Source organism: Nerophis ophidion, linkage group LG07 (genome assembly GCF_033978795.1).
Source record: "Nerophis ophidion isolate RoL-2023_Sa linkage group LG07, RoL_Noph_v1.0, whole genome shotgun sequence".
NCBI lineage: Eukaryota > Metazoa > Chordata > Actinopteri > Syngnathiformes > Syngnathidae > Nerophis > Nerophis ophidion.
Genome location: NC_084617.1, coordinates 25,275,892 through 25,292,250, shown reverse-complemented (window position 1 = coordinate 25,292,250; position 16,359 = coordinate 25,275,892). Strand labels below are relative to the sequence as shown.

The 16,359-nt window shown below is 38.7% G+C and overlaps 1 protein-coding gene across 2 annotated transcripts; it reads left to right on the top strand.

The window, feature by feature from the left end:
• Positions 1-6,553: 6,553 nt before the first annotated feature.
• srsf2b (serine and arginine rich splicing factor 2b) lies at positions 6,554-16,089 on the top strand. 2 transcript variants are annotated; one of them, XM_061905794.1, is made up of 3 exons: positions 6,555-7,147; positions 15,381-15,641; positions 15,713-16,089. In XM_061905794.1, coding segments are annotated over exons 1-3 (627 nt in total). In that variant the 5' UTR covers positions 6,555-6,782; the 3' UTR covers positions 15,714-16,089. The 2 variants fall into 2 exon arrangements, with proteins under 2 accessions (XP_061761779.1, XP_061761778.1); XM_061905795.1 differs by having other exon boundaries at positions 6,554-7,147; positions 15,381-16,089.
• Positions 16,090-16,359: the final 270 nt, after the last annotated feature.

Sequence of the window (16,359 nt, the reverse complement as noted above, 5' to 3'; positions counted from 1 at the left end):
AAGTGATTCTATTACAAATAAAGATTTCTACACTTAGAAGTAATCATCAACTTAAAGTGCCCTCTTTGGGGATTGTAATAGAGATCCATCAGGATTCATCAACTTCATGCTAAACATTTCTTCACAAAAAAAGAAATCTTTGACATCAATATTTATGGAACATGTCCACAAAAAATCTAGCTGTCAACACTAAATATTGCATTGTTGCATTTCTTTTCACAGTTTATGAACTTACATTCATATATTGTTGAAGTATTATTCAATAAATATATTTATATAGGATTTTGAATTGTTGCTATTTTCAGAATATTAATCAAAAAAATCTCACGTACCCCTTGGCATACCTTCAAGTACCCCCAAGGGTACGCATACCCCCATTTGAGAACCACTGATTTAAAGCATTCAAACTCGTAAATTATGTCTTGTTCATGTCAACTTTATTCACAAACACTGATTTATTTTTGTTATTCAAACTATTTCCTTTACTTCCGGTAAGACTTCCGCTTCAAAAAATAAAAATAAGATAGTTAAAGCAGTGGTTCTCAACCTTTTTTCAGTGATGTACCCCCTGTGAACATTTTTTTAATTCAAGTACCCCCTATTTAGAGCAAAGCATTTTTGGTTGAAAAAAAAGAGATAAAGAAGTAAAATACAGCACTATGTCATCTGTTTGTGATTTATTAAATTGTATAACAGTGCAAAATATTGCTCATTTGTAGTGGTCTTTCTTGAACTATTTGGAAAAAAAGACATACAAATAAGTACAAACTTGTTGAAAAATAACAAGTGATTCTATTACAAATAAATATTTCTACACCTAGAAGTAATCATCAACTTAAAGTGCCCTCTTTGGGGATTGTAATAAAGATCCATCTGGATTCATCAACTTCATGCTAAACATTTCTTCACAAAAAAGAAATCTTTGACATCAATATTTATGGAACATGTCCACAAAAAAATCTAGCGGTCAACACTGAATATTGCATTGTTGCATTTATTTTCACAGTTTATGAACTTACATTCATATATTGTTGAAGTATTATTCAATAAATATATTTATATAGGATTTTGAATTGTTGCTATTTTCAGAATATTAATTAAAAAAATCTCACGTACCCCTTGGCATACCTTCAAGTACCCCCAAGGGTACGCATACCCCCATTTGAGAACCACTGATTTAAAGCATTCAAACTCGTAAATTATGTCTTGTTCATGTCAACTTTATTCACAAACACTGATTTATTTTTGTTATTCAAACTATTTCCTTTACTTCCGGTAAGACTTCCGCTTCAAAAAATAAAAATAAGATAGTTAAAGCAGTGGTTCTCAACCTTTTTTCAGTGATGTACCCCCTGTGAACATTTTTTTAATTCAAGTACCCCCTATTTAGAGCAAAGCATTTTTGGTTGAAAAAAAGAGATAAAGAAGTAAAATACAGCACTATGTCATCTGTTTCTGATTTATTAAATTTTATAACGGTGCAAAATATTGCTCATTTGTACTGGTCTTTCTTGAACTATTTGGGGAAAAAAAAACGTGTTGAAAAATAACCAAGTGATTCAATTATAAACAAAGATTTCTACACATAGAAGTAATCTTCAACTTAAAGTGCTCTCTTTGGGGATTGTAATAGAGATCCACATGGATTCATGAACTTAATTCTAAACATTTCTTCACAAAAAAAAGAAATCTTTAACATCACTATTTATGGAACATGTTCACAAAAATCTAGCTGTCAACACTGAATATTGCATTGTTGCAATTCTTTTCAGTTTATGATCTTACATTCATATTTTGTTGACAGCTACCATCCTAGTCACATCCGTTGTGTCCTTGAGCAAGACACTTCACCCTTGCTCCTGATGAGTCGTAGTTATTGCCTTGCATGGCAGCTCCTGCCATCAGTCTGTGAATGTGTGTGTGAATGGGTGAATGTGAAAATACTGTCAAAGCGCTTTGGGCTCCTTAAAAAGGGATAGAAAAGCGCTATACAAGTATAACCATTTACCATTTTTACCAAGTACTATTTAATAAATATATTTATAAATGATTTTTGAATTGTTGCTATTTTTAAAATATTTTTAAAATACCTTCAAGTACCCCCGGGGGTACGCGTACCCCCATTTGAGAACCACTGCATTCATACTCTCAAATTATGTCTTGATCATGTCAACTCTATTCACAAACACTAATTTATTTTTGTTAGTCAAACTATTTCTTCCACTTCCGGTAAGACTTACACGTCAAAAAATAAAAAACGAAAACTCTGTTTAGTTTTTCTAAATAAGATAAGTTTGAGGCATTCATTCTCTTAAGTTATGTCTTGATCATGTCAACTTAATTCACAAACACTGATTTATTTTTGTTATTCAAACTATTTTCTCTACTTTCGGTAAGACTTCCACTTCAAAAAAGAAAAAACGAAAACTATGTTTAGTTTTTCAATAGAAGATAGTTTAAAGCATTCATACTCATAAATTATGTCTTGATCATGTCAACGTTATTCACAAACACTGATTTATTTTTGTTATTCAAACTAAACTCATAAATTACATTATAGTGCTGCGCGCATTTGGTAATTGTGTGGCTTCTATTGCTGACTTTTTGTGCTTTTTAAGGAATTTGTGAATCTACTTCATGGGGAGCCGTGGCCATGTTTGCACCGAAGATCGGCTGCAAACATTGGACACAGGAGATGCGGCCTTAGCGTTGAGCGTCGGGTGGACAAGTTTCGCGAAGCCCTAGCGATTCTCGCTCATTTGCACGGACTCCACATTGGCCGAGAGCTAGTGGGCCGCCTAGGACAGCTGCCACCTTATCTCCATTGCAGCAGTGGCTTGTGCCTGCTCAGATCAAGGTGGTTTGAGATGTCCGTGGATTTTTTTCTGTGTTGGGGGGGTTTCTTATTGTACTAAAGTGTTGAGGATAATAGAGGTTGAGGTGCTTCAGCTAAAAAAATTGTTTGATATTAATAAGTTATCATTAAATGATAAGAAAACTAAATTTATGGTGTTTAGCGGTGCAAGGACAAATTGTGTAGCAAAATTAAAATTAAATCAAGTCGAAATCGATAGAGTATATGAAACTAAGTTCTTGAGAATAATAATTGATCAGAAATTATGTTGTAAACCACAAATTCAATATATAAAGGGAAAAACATCCAAATCCATTGCTATTCTTTATAAAGTAAGACACATGCTGAAAAAGAAATGTCTGCATACGTTATACTATTGTTTTATTTTTCCATATCTAACACATGGTGTTGAAGTTTAGGTTAATGTTTTTAAAACAAACATAGACCCAATAAATAAATTTCAAAAAAGGATCATTTGAATAATACACAAAGTGTGCGACTATGAACCTACCAATCCATTGTTCATAAGTTCTAATGTGTTAAAATTTTAAAATATTGTGTTTTTAAAAACAATGGAATTTGTGTTTTGTGTAAAGAAACACAGCCCTCCAGCTTGTGTTCTTGGGTTATTTAAATGAAGAGGAGAAAACTATAATTTACAGGAGATATTGATTTTTGAAATATGTAAAGTAGGAATGAATATAAATGCAAATGTATTTCAGTTAAAGCAGTTACAGTAAATGGTGGAACAAGCTCAGTGATGAGTTGAAGACATGTAGTTCTTAGTTAAGGTTTAAGAAAGCCTTCAAAGGTGAAATAATAGGAAATTATAAAATATAGCAACGATTGCTCTCCCACCATTGATTTTTTTTTAACGTTGATGTTCCAGGCAATCTAATTTTCAGTGAATTGTAAAGGATAAGCAAATATAAGCTTTGGCTGCAGCCTATTCCTTTATCAATCATTATTTTTCTTTTTGTGTGTGTATTTATATGATTGTTACTATATATATAATTTATACTGTTAAATTGTTCACACAAAATGGTTGATTATATGACCGAAATAAACTAATTTCATTTAATTTTTATTTCCTGGTCATATGCATATCTGTCCTCATCATCCTGAAATATGAAGTCAATCTGAGCCATGAAACATTATTTTTCTGCTAGCTAAAACTATCTGTCTGAGCCCTCCGCCAGGAAAATCCACAAAAATTGTGAAATGTGTCATCCATAGGGGCTTCACGGTGGCAGAGGGTTTAGTGCGTCTGCCTCACAATACGAAGGTCCCGCAGTCCTGGGTTCAAATCCAGGCTCGGGATCTTTCTGTGTGGAGTTTGCATGTTCTCCCCGTGAATGCGTGGGTTCCCTCCGGGTAGTCCGGCTTCCTCCCACTTCCAAAGACATGCACCTGGGGATAGGTTGAATGGCAACACTAAATTGGCCCTAGTGTGTGAATGTGAGTGTGAATGTTGTCTGTCTATCTGTGTTGGCCCTGCGATGAGGTGGCGACTTGTCCAGGGTGTACCCCGCCTTCCGCCCGATTGTAGCTGAGATAGGCGCCAGCGCCCCCCGCGACCCCGAAAGGGAATAAGCGGTAGAAAATGGATGGATGGAAGGTCACACATTTCTCTATTGTTATTGGATGATTCGAGACAAAAAAAATTAACTGATTCTTTAAATAGAAAATCCTCAGCTCCCTTAATAATTGGCCTATTACAATGGTGCAAGTACCATTGAACATTTTTTCCAAGGTATTTAAAATGGTATCAATTGCTTTGAATTATTTTGCATTTGAATGCGTCACATGAGGCACGTGACATTTGATTTGGCTTTTACGTGATATTAATTATTTTGTTGAAGTCATTTGTGTTTTACTTTTTATCCTATTAGTTATGCAAGATTCTATTTATTTATTTGTATTTATTTATTATATATATATATATATATATATATATATATATATATATATATACATATATATATATATGTATATATATATAAATATATATATATATATATATACACACACACACACACACACATATACACTCGCAATCAGAAGTTTACATTCATTTGTAAAGAACATAATGTCATGGCTGAGTTTCCAATACTTTCTACAACTCTAATTTGTTTTGTGATAGAGTTATTGGAACACATACTTGTTGGTTACAAAAAACATTCACAAAGACCAAATCTGCTGGGTCAAAAGTATACACACAGCAATGTTAATATTTGGTTACATGTCCCTTGGCAAGGTTCACTGCAATAAGGCGCTTTTGGTAGCCATCCACAAGCTTCTGGTTAAATTTTTGACCACTCCTCTTGAAAAAATTGGTGCAGTTCAGCCAAATTTGACATGGACTTGTTTCTTAAGCATTGTTCACACAAGTCAAGACTTTGGAAGGCCATTCTAAAACCTGAATTCTAGCCTCATTTAGTGTAAGTGTAGACAGAAAATGCTGAAACAGAAAATAAGCAGATATTAACAGTAAATGAACAAGTAGATTAATGATTAATTTTCTACCACTTGTCACTCATAATGTTGACAAAATAATAGAAAACGAGTTGAGTTTACACCAAAATGGATACATGGATGATACAGCAGAGGATTGGGAGAATGTCATGTGGTCAGATGAAACCAAAATACAACTTTTTGGTATAAACTCAACTCGTCGTGTTTGGAGGAAGAAGAATACTGAGTTGCATCCCAAGAACACCACACCTACTGTGAAGCATGTGGGCGAAAACATCATGCTTTGGGGCTGATTTTCTGCTAAGGAGACAGGACGATTGATCCGTGTTAAGGAAAGAATGAATGGGGCCATGTATCAGTGAGAGCTTTGAATGGTTGACCAAATAATTATTTTCCACCATAATTTACAAATACATTCTTTAAAATTCCTACAATGGTGAATTCCTGGATTTTGTTTTCACATTCTGTCTCTCACAGACCTCTGTCATCATTTTAAGTAGGAGAGTTTGCACAATTGGTGGCTGACTAAATACTTTTTTTCCCCCACTGTGTATATATATATATATACATATATATATATATATATATATATATACATATATATATATATATATATATATATATATATATATATATATATATATATATATATATATATATATATATATATATATATATATATATATATATATATATATATATATATATATATATATACATATATATATAGGGACGTCGTAGCGCAGTGGAAGAGTGACCGTGCACAACCCGAGGGTCCCTGGTTCAATCCCTACCTAGTACTAACCTCGTCACGTCCGTTGTGTCCTGAGCAAGACATTTCACCCTTGCTCCTGATGGGTGCTGGTTAGTGCCTTGCACGGCAGCTCCCTCCATCAGTGTGTGAATGTGTGTGTGAATGGGTAAATGTGGAAGTAGTGTCAAAGCACTTTGAGTACCTTGAAGGTAAAAAAGCGCTATACAAGTACAAACCATTTATCATTTATTCATATATATATTTCTTTTTAGTTACTTTATTGAGTTTACAACCCCCTGGCGCTGATTTGTACTGTTTTTGTACTGTTTCTGTACTTGGTACTTGTTTTGATTATTATTATTTCTTTGCTTTTATGTAAATGTTGCATATTATAAATAAAGGTTTATAAAAAAATACAAAATAAATCCATGGTTCCACCCCAGGCCGCCAGGTAGCAGCAAAGTTCCCCTTGCGGTGGCTACGAGCCGGCCATTACCGGGAAAAATAGAAGAAGGTTTGAGGCTGTTGTCCATTTTGGATCGAGTGCAGCGTGAAAGTGTTACTTGGACCACGTCTGCCCCTCAAAGTATTGCTTTGAGAATATCTCCTTGTGAAGACCCTTCCGTAATATCCACCAACAAGCACGTACACGCCGTGTAAAAGTTTCACTCCGTGGAAGGAAGGCCTGACTGGAGCATCATGAGTTACGGAAGGCCTCCGCCCGACGTCGACGGCATGACTTCTCTCAAAGTGGACAACCTGACGTACAGAACCACGCCCGAAACTCTGCGACACGTCTTCGAGAAGTACGGCCGGGTCGGGGACGTCTACATCCCCCGGGACCGCTACTCCAAAGACAGCCGGGGTTTCGCCTTTGTCCGCTTCCACGACAAGCTGGACGCTGAGGACGCCATGGATGCCATGGACGGCGCGCTCTTGGACGGCCGCGAGCTGCGGGTTCAAATGGCTCGCTACGGCCGACCCCCCGACTCACATCAAGGGGGCTCCAGTCGCCGTGGCGGACCCCCCAGGAGATACGGGGGCTCCGGTCGCCGAAGCAGAAGGTGAGAGGAAATTATACATTTGCCAGATATCTTAAGTATTTTGGGCGCCATATTCGCCATCACAATAGACCAATTATTCCTAAAAGTACATCTTGTCAGCAAAACAATTTTTTAAGCTTTGTGCTTTTTTTGGGCAAAAAGTGCATTAAAATTATCTTTATAAAAGATCAAATTAGTGAAGAAAACAAGTTTTATGTTTGGGTGGTTTTGGATATGGGTGTACAATGTACGGCTCGGGGGCCATTAGCGGTCCATAACTAGAATTTTAAAGACCCACTGAAATGAGATGTTCTTATTTAAACGGGGATAGCACGTCCATTCTATGTGTCATACTTGATCATTTCGGGATATTGCCATATTTTTGCTGAAAGGATTTAGTAGAGAACATCGACGATAAAGTTCGCAACTTTTGGTCGCTAATAAAAAAGCCTTGCCTGTACAGGAAGTAGCAGACGATGTGCGTGTGACATCACGGGTTGTAGGGCTTCTCACATCCTCACATTGTCTACAATCATAGCCACCAGCAGCGAGAGCATGATTCGGACCGAGAAAGCGACAATTTCCCCATTAATTTGAACGAGGATGAAAGATTCGTGGATGAGGATAGTGAGAGTGAAGGACTAGAAGAAAGAAAAAAAATGACAAGGGCAGTGGGAGTGATTCAGATCTTATTAGACACATTAACTCGGATAATTCTGGAAAATCTGCTTATTAAGGTTGGGTATCGCTTGAATTCGAACGATTCCATTCCAATTCCTGACTGTTCTCGATTCCGATTCTTTCCTTAAAAAAAAAAAAAAGGCAGGGTCAAAAAAAAGTTTAGGATATTTTAAATAGCTAGCTAACCTACGGTCTTTCTGAATGAAATAGTCTGACATTCTCCATCAATTTTAATTCTATTAACTTTTTTTGAACTTTACTATAAATTCCTCACAGGGCTGTTTTCAACTAGAATATGAATATCAAATCTATGGACTTGAATATAAATATTATAAATTATGAATGCATTTTTACATGTGTAGTACACTTTTATCAAGAGAGCTTTATTTTTGAAAACCTCATGAAAACACATTTACACACAAGTTTATGATGCTGCAGGTACTTAATTAAACATGTTACCGTGCTCCCACTGATGGGCTAACCTGGTGCAGAAAAGCAAATAAACAATAAGAAACACCTTGCAAAACCCAGTCCAGATTAGCAGCAGGTACAGTATAAAATCAGAGACGGTTTTTGTTTAGGAAAATGACCATATCCGCCTTCTCAGGCAGGATGCGTGAGCGTTCTGGACAGATACAGTACTGTCTCCTGTCGAAGACGGGACACGCATTTATTTGTACTCCATGAACTCGGAGGTGCTTCATCATGTTCGACGTGCACCCTCCTAAGCACGAAACAGTCCTGTTGCACGTGTTACATTTCGCCGATATTTCTTTTTTTGGGGGGTAAAATAAAGCCACACTTTCGACCGTCGACGCCCGGTATCCATGCTTGACTGACTCGCTCGGCTACATAGGCTCGGCTATGCTAACACTTCCGGCTGTGGGCGCTTCTTTGTTGGTATTCAGCGGCTTCTTCTTCCGGGTCGGCGGCCTGGGTATCGAAACTAGGAATCGATTTTAAAGTTTTGAACGATTCCGGGAGAATCGGAAAGTTAGTCCCGGTTACAATCGATACTCTATACCCAACCCTACTGCTTATTGTGTTACTAGTGTTTTAGTGAGATTATATAGTCATACCTGAAAGTCTGAGGGGTGTGGTGACCACCAGTGTCTCTGAGGGAAGCCACGGACGAGCCAAGAAAGTCGCAGCTGCCTCATTGACAGCTGCAGAAAGAACGACACAAGCTCAGCTCATGTTTACGGTAAGAGCCGACTTATTACCACAATTTTCTCACCGAAACCTGACGGTTGATATGTGGTAGAGAAACATGTTCGCTTGACCGCTCTATTCCATATTAAAGCTTCACAACAAACAAAGAAACACCGGCTGTGTTTGTGTTGATACAGCTGGCTGCCATACACCGCTTTCCACCAACAGCAATCTTCTTTGTAGTCTCCATTATTAATTGAACTAATTGCAAAAGATTCAGCAACACAGATGTCCAGAATACTGTGTATTTATGCGATAAAAACAGACTACTTTTAGCCGTGATTGGTGCTGGGAGAACATGTCCGCTAACACTGGTGACGTCACGCGCACGCGTTGTCATAATCGTCATCATTCCGCGACGTTTTCAACAGGAAACTTTGCGGGAAATTTAAAATTGCAATTTAGTAAACTGAACCGGCCGTATTGGCATGTGTTGCAATGTTAAGATTTCACCATTGATGTATAAACTATCAGACTGCGTGTTTGGTAGTGGTAGGTTTCAGTAGGCCTTTAAAGGCCCAATCGTTTACAGTTTGATACTAGTATGCTAGCTTTTTTGCTCATTTTGCAGCGTCAAGTACTAACGTGCTTAAAATATTCATATTCGTGTCATATCACTCACACGATTTTTAAATGAAATACTAATAGAAAGGGGGTTTATACCACTGGTTCTTAACCTTGTTGGAGGTACCAAACTAGGGCTGGGCGATATGGCCTTTTATTAATATCTTGATATTTTTAGGCCATGTCACGATGGACAATATATATCTCAATATTTTTCCTTAGCCTTGAATTAAAGGCATACTGAAACCCACTACTACCGACCACGTAGTCTGTTAGTTTATTTATCAATGATGAAATATTAACATTGCAACACATGCCACTACGGCCTTTTTAGTTTACTAAATTGCGATTTTAAATTTCCCGCGAAGTGTCGTGTTGAAAACGCGGGCGTTTGAAGTCACCGGTTGTAGCGGACATTAATTTCCAGCCCGATCCAAGCTATAAGTAGTCTGCTTTAATTGCATAATTAAACAGTATTCTGGACATCTGTGTTGCTGAATCTTTTGCAATTGGTTCAATTAATAATGGAGAAGTCAAAGTAGAAGGATGGAGGTCGGAAGCTTTTAGCCTTTAGCCACACAAACACACGGTGTTTCCTTGTTTAAAATTCCCAAAGGCGGAGCTTTACTATGATCAGAGCGGTATAATTAAACAGTATTCTGGACATCTGTGTTGCTGAATCTTTTGCAATTTGTTCAATTTAATAATGGAGAAGTTAAAGTAGAAAGATGGTGGTCGGAAGCTTTCAGCCTTTAGCCACACAAACACAGGGTGTTTCCTTGTTTAAAATTCCCGAAGGCGAAGCTTTGCTATGGATCAGAGCGGTCAAGCGAACATGGATCCCGACCAAATGTCAACCAGCAGTTTTCGGTGAGAAAATTGTGGTAATAACTTTGCTCTTACCGGCGATTCGCGGCAACATCAGTGGAGCTTCCAGCAGCGTGACTTGCCTCAGATACACTGAGTCAACACACGTACCCGTGGCCACACCCCTCCGACTTTAGGTACTCTTTAATCTCACTAAAACACTAACACAATAGGCAAATAAGGGATTTTCCAGAATTATCATAGTAAATGTGTCTAATAACATCTGCAATCGCCTTTTTTTAATTTTTTTAACTTTTTTTTTTTTTACTTTTTTCATTTTATTTTTATTTTTCCATTCCTTCTCTTTCATCCACAAATCTTTCATACTCGCTCAAATTAATGGGGAAATTGTCGCTTTCTCGGTCCGAATAGCTCTAGCGGCTACTGGCTATGATTGTAAACAATATGAGGATGTGTGGAGCTCTACAACTCGTGACGTCACGCGCACATTGCCTGCTACTTCCGGTAAAGGCGTGGCTTTTTTATTAGCGACCAAAAGTTGCGACCTTTATCGTCAATGTTCTCTACGAAATCCTTTCAGCAAAAATATGGCAATATCGCGAAATGATCAAGTATAAAATAAATAAATGATAAATGGGTTGTACTTGTATAGCGCTTTTCTACCTTCAAGGTACTCAAAGCGCTTTGACACTACTTCCACATTTACCCATTCACACACACATTCACACACTGATGGAGGGAGCTGCCATGCAAGGCGCCAACCAGCACCCATCAGGAGCAAGGGTGAAGTGTCTTGCTCAGGACACAACGGACGTGACGAGGTTGGTTCTAGGTGGGATTTGAACCAGTGACCCTCGGGTTGCGCACGGCCACTCTCAAGTATGACACATAGAATGGACCTGCTATCCCCGTTTAATTAAGAAAATCTCATTTCAGTAGGCCTTTAACACTTGATGCATATAATCACAGCAGTATTAGTATTCTATGTGTCTACATTAAAACATTCTTGTTCACACTTATAACATATGCTCATTCTAAACTTTAATGCAGAGAGGGAAATCCTAACTAAGTCAAATTATCAAAACTGTATTTATTAAACAGTTATTAATCAGTGGCACAGACATTCATGTCATTTCCAAAATATAAAGTACTAAATTCTCAGAGACATTTTAAAACAAGCTATAAGTGCACTTTTGTCAATTATGTCACCATGATGACATATCAAAAGAACACTAAATTAAAGTGTACTTTTTGTACAGAACGCCACTACAATAGTTAAAAACAAATAAAGTGCACTTTTGTGCATGATGTCACACAAGATATTTAAATAACTGTCAAATAATAATGAGCTGCATAATAAGTTCCTGCGGACATTATCTCCTTGACTTTTTTTTCATATGGTGTTGATCTGGAAATAGTTGCTTCAGCATTTTGTTGGTGTGGCACCGACCTTAGATGTTGACATGAGTTTCAAGCACTCCTTATTCTCTAGCGGGTGACGTTTCAAATGATGCTACAGTAGCAGTGCTGCTACTTGTTGTAGCAACGGTTTTGCCGCATAAATGCTGAATGTATTCCCGCTTGAAGCCAACCCCCCCACCAGACAATGGATCCTGTGCTGTTTTTTTGCTAATTAATTATTTCTCCATTTGTTACCAGATTGGCACCTTCTCTCTCTCATACTACCAACCGTACCACTCTGCTAGCATCACAGCTAATGTCACCATGTTGCTACCTCTTTGCTCCGTGCGAGCGTGTGACGTTGCATGGGTGATGTATGTACGAAGGTGCACTTGGTTTATGTCTCTGTGAGAAGGAGAGACAAGAAAGAGTGGGAAACGCATGCAGTGTAATGCTCGCAGCTAAAAGCCACTGCGTGAGAATGTATACTCGAATATCACGCTATAGTCATTTTCTATATTGCAAAGAGACAAACCCACGACATATCGATACATCGCTCAGCCCGATACCAAACCCCACCAATTTCATAAGTGCATATGTAAAATAAAACGTTTAGTTTTCTTCAAATACAAGACAAAGTTATGTGGGGTTTTTTTTTGTTTTTTTTACTGGTGCACAAAATTAACCGTGCATGAACGTCACCTTGTTCAGAGAACAAAACGAACACAGTGCATGAACTCACAACAAATTATACACATGCAAATCAGTGTGACGTCTGCAGTCGCCGTGTCCATAATATGCCGAGAGGGAGAAGTTTTTATTTGCACGATGAGTCGGGTGTGTCTTGATCTCCGCGACGGAGGCTCCGCCGAACCCCTGAGGCCGACTCAGCGAACCACAAGGGTTCGATCGAACCCAGGTTAAGAACCACGGTCTAAACAAAATGTAAGCAGCCGCAGGTACTCTCAAGTGCAGGTCAGGCCGACAATCGAAGCACTGAAACAAGCTCGCTAGTTAGCTAACCATTGACCTAGTTTACTTGCTTTAGCTCTCTAAGCCACGACTTTGACGGCGTTGCGCTCAGATGCTAGTCATATTTGGATGATTACAATCCAAACACGTTTAGTTTCAAACCAAATGTACTTCTCGAGTGGTGATCCTCAAACTGTGGTAAATGTACAACTACTCAATCAAACAATCAAAGTATTTATATAGCCCTAAATCACAAGTGTCTCAAAGGGCTGGATCTAGTGGTATGCAGGTTCAATGGAGTTGTAGGCAAAAGAGTCACTCAATTGAAATAGTGTTTTATTTTCCTATATTCAAAGAGTGTTACTCTTCAAACTGTGTGTATTGTTACAGTGCCCATAAATATTTAATGTATTTGTTAAATCAAACCTCTGCCTTGTTTTTACTGAATACTTAGGGCTATTAAGCTACCGTATTTTAATGTTGGTCGTCATAATTGTACTTTGAAAGCAAATTTGTATTCATTTATTTTATTAATTCTACTAAGGATATTTGTTAAATCAAACCTCTGCCTTGTTTTTACTGAACAGCTATTAAGCTTTTGTATGTAAATGTTGGTCATCATAGTAGTACTTTGAAAACAAAGTTGTATTCATTTAGTTTATTAATTCTACTTAGGATATTTTCTTGATGCTAACAAGTAGGGCTGGGAGATATATCAATATACACGATATATCGCAGGTTTGTCTCTGTGCGATATAGAAAATGACTATCGTGGTATTCAAGTATACGTTCTCGCGCAGTTGCTTTTAGCTGCTGTCATTACACTACAGGCTCTTCCCACTCTTGTCTTTCCTCACAGAGAGCAAGCGCACCTTTTTACACACGTCACATACTGTCACGTCATACGTCACATACATATACGCCCTCACGGAAGGAGAAGTAGTGGCATGGGTTACGTTAGCTGTGGTGCGACTGGTTATAGGAGAGAAAGAAGGTGCAAATCTGGTAACAAATGAAGGAAGAATTAATTCCCAAGAAAAATGGGACGGCATGGCGCAGTGGGAGAGTGGCTGTGCGCAACCTGAGGGTCCCTGGTTCAATCCCCACCTAGTACCAACCTCGTCACGTCCGTTGTGTCCTGAGCAAGACACTTCACCCTTGCTCCTGATGGGTGCTGGTTAGCGCTTTGCACGGCAGCTCCCTCCATCAGTGTGTGAATGTGTGTGTGAATGGGTAAATGTGGAAGTAGGGTCAAAGCTTTGAGTACCTTGAAGGTAGAAAAGCACTATACAAGTACAACCCATTTATCATTTATTTATTTGAAAACAGCAGTGGCTCCATCGTCTGGTGGTGGTTTGACTTCAAGTGAGAATATGTCAACAATCAGCCGTAATTTGTCAAGTGTGGTGCTAAGGCGTTGCTACCAAAAGTAGCATTACTGCTAATATGTAGCATCATTTGAAAAGTCACCCGCTGGAGAATGAAGAGTGCTTACTTCGCGTATCAACATCTCCATTCGGTGCCACACGCCCACAAACTCATGCACAAAAGTGCACTTTATTGGTTTCAAACTATTGTAGTGGCGTTCTGTACAAAAAGTGCACTTTAATTTAGTGTTTTGATATGTCATCTTAGTGACATCTTGCACAAAAGTGCACTAATAGCTTGTTTTAAACTGTCTCTGACAATCTTGCACTTTCTGTTTTGGAAATGACATGAATGTGTGTGCCACTGCTTAATAACTGTTTAAAAAATACAGTTTTGGTCAATTGACTCAGTTGTGATTTCTTTCTCTGCATAAAAGTTTAAAATTAGCATATATTAATGCAGTATGAAGAAGAATGTTTTAATGTGGACACATAGAATCATCATACTGTTGTGATTATATGAATCAAAGCTAAGGCAAAATATCGAGATATATATCGAGTATCGCGATATATATCTCGCGTTTAATTTAGAGCGTCCGCCCTGAGATCGGTAGGTCGTGGGTTCAAGACTATAAGAATGGGACCCATTACCTCCCTGCTTGACACTCAGGATTGGGGTTGGAATTGGGGGTTAAGTCACCAAAAATGATTCCCGGGCGCGGCCACGACAGCTGTCCACTACTCCCCCACCTCCCAAGGGGTGATCAAGGGTGATGGGTCAAATGCAGAGAATAATTTTGCCACACCTACTGTGTGTGTGTGTGACAATAATGGGTACTTTAACTTTTAATGTAATGAGTAGCTTCCCCAACTATTCTGTAGTGTTCAATAGCGTATGCACTACTGCCACCTAGTTTCTCAGAACTGCAACTACCTTCAAATCTACTTGAATTATTGTAATATCTTAGCTGCACTCATCCTACCTGGCTACCAAACACCTTCTCCACTGATAAATAGCACCTTTGGGTAAGTTGGAAATTAATTTCTGTATTTATTGGCAGGCTTAAATAAGGCATAAAAAATATAGTTATCGATCAATATAAAAAAATTACCCAGCCCTACTTTACATGTAGTAAAATCACAATATTTAAAACATCATCATAGGCGTGTCTTTGTAAGTCACGTGACTTAAGGTGCCTTTGGACTCATTTTGCCGGTCTTTCCCGCAGCCCGAGACCCAGGAGACGAAGCAGGTCCCGCAGCAGATCCCGCTCTCGTTCCCGAGGCCGATCCCGCTACAGCAGATCCCGCTCCAGGTCTTACTCCAGATCCAAGTCCCGCTCCCCCAGGAACAAGAAGACCAATGCCAAGTTCCGGTCCAAATCCCGGTCCAAGTCTGTCAGCCGCAGCCCCTCTCCCAAAAGAGTGTCCAGGTCCAGGTCCAAAAGCCCCCCCAATTGGTCAGCGGAAAATGGAGGAAACTCTCCATAGTAGGTTGGCCGCATATAACGGGACGCCATGCTGTCGTGATCATACAGCTGATGTGTCCCTATGTCTTCAGGTGTGGACGTTGGAGAAGACACGCTCACTCCCTGACAAGGTTGTCCTTGCTCCAGTCCTTGATTCCGACGTCTTTATCCCCCTTCGATTTTAAACATCTGCTCTCAAGTGAGCGTGCTCGTGCGGCAGGGACACTTTTTAGCAGTTCCACTTCCTGTCCAGGCTGCACACAAAGCCAAGGGCGTTGGCGTGATTTAAAACTTCATACTAGACAAAACAGCTACACAATTTTTTTTTTTTTATGTTGATCCGTAACGCACGATTCAGTTTAGTTTCCGTGCCATAGGCGCACTCGAGTAGCAGTCGTTGCGTGGCCTTCAAGGTGCCACACCTTTTTTGTATAAGGACTTGTTTGCTTTTCATTAAAGATTTTCTCAATGTTGTCTTTTTTATGACACGGTTTAGGTGTATCGCTTTTTGAACGTCTTCAAACATAAATCTTGCTCAACACAAACCTTCGCTATATTATATGCGAGATGCGTAAGCATCCTTCCAGTCGCCATTTTTCACCTATGGTAATTTTCCTCTTTTCCCACTTGTAAATATGGTTGCTATATTTAATAATTGCGTTATCGGTGAAGCATCAAATTATAAGGTTCTTGCCTTTTAGACGTGAGCTTACAAGCACTTTTGGATGCCTCCGAACGC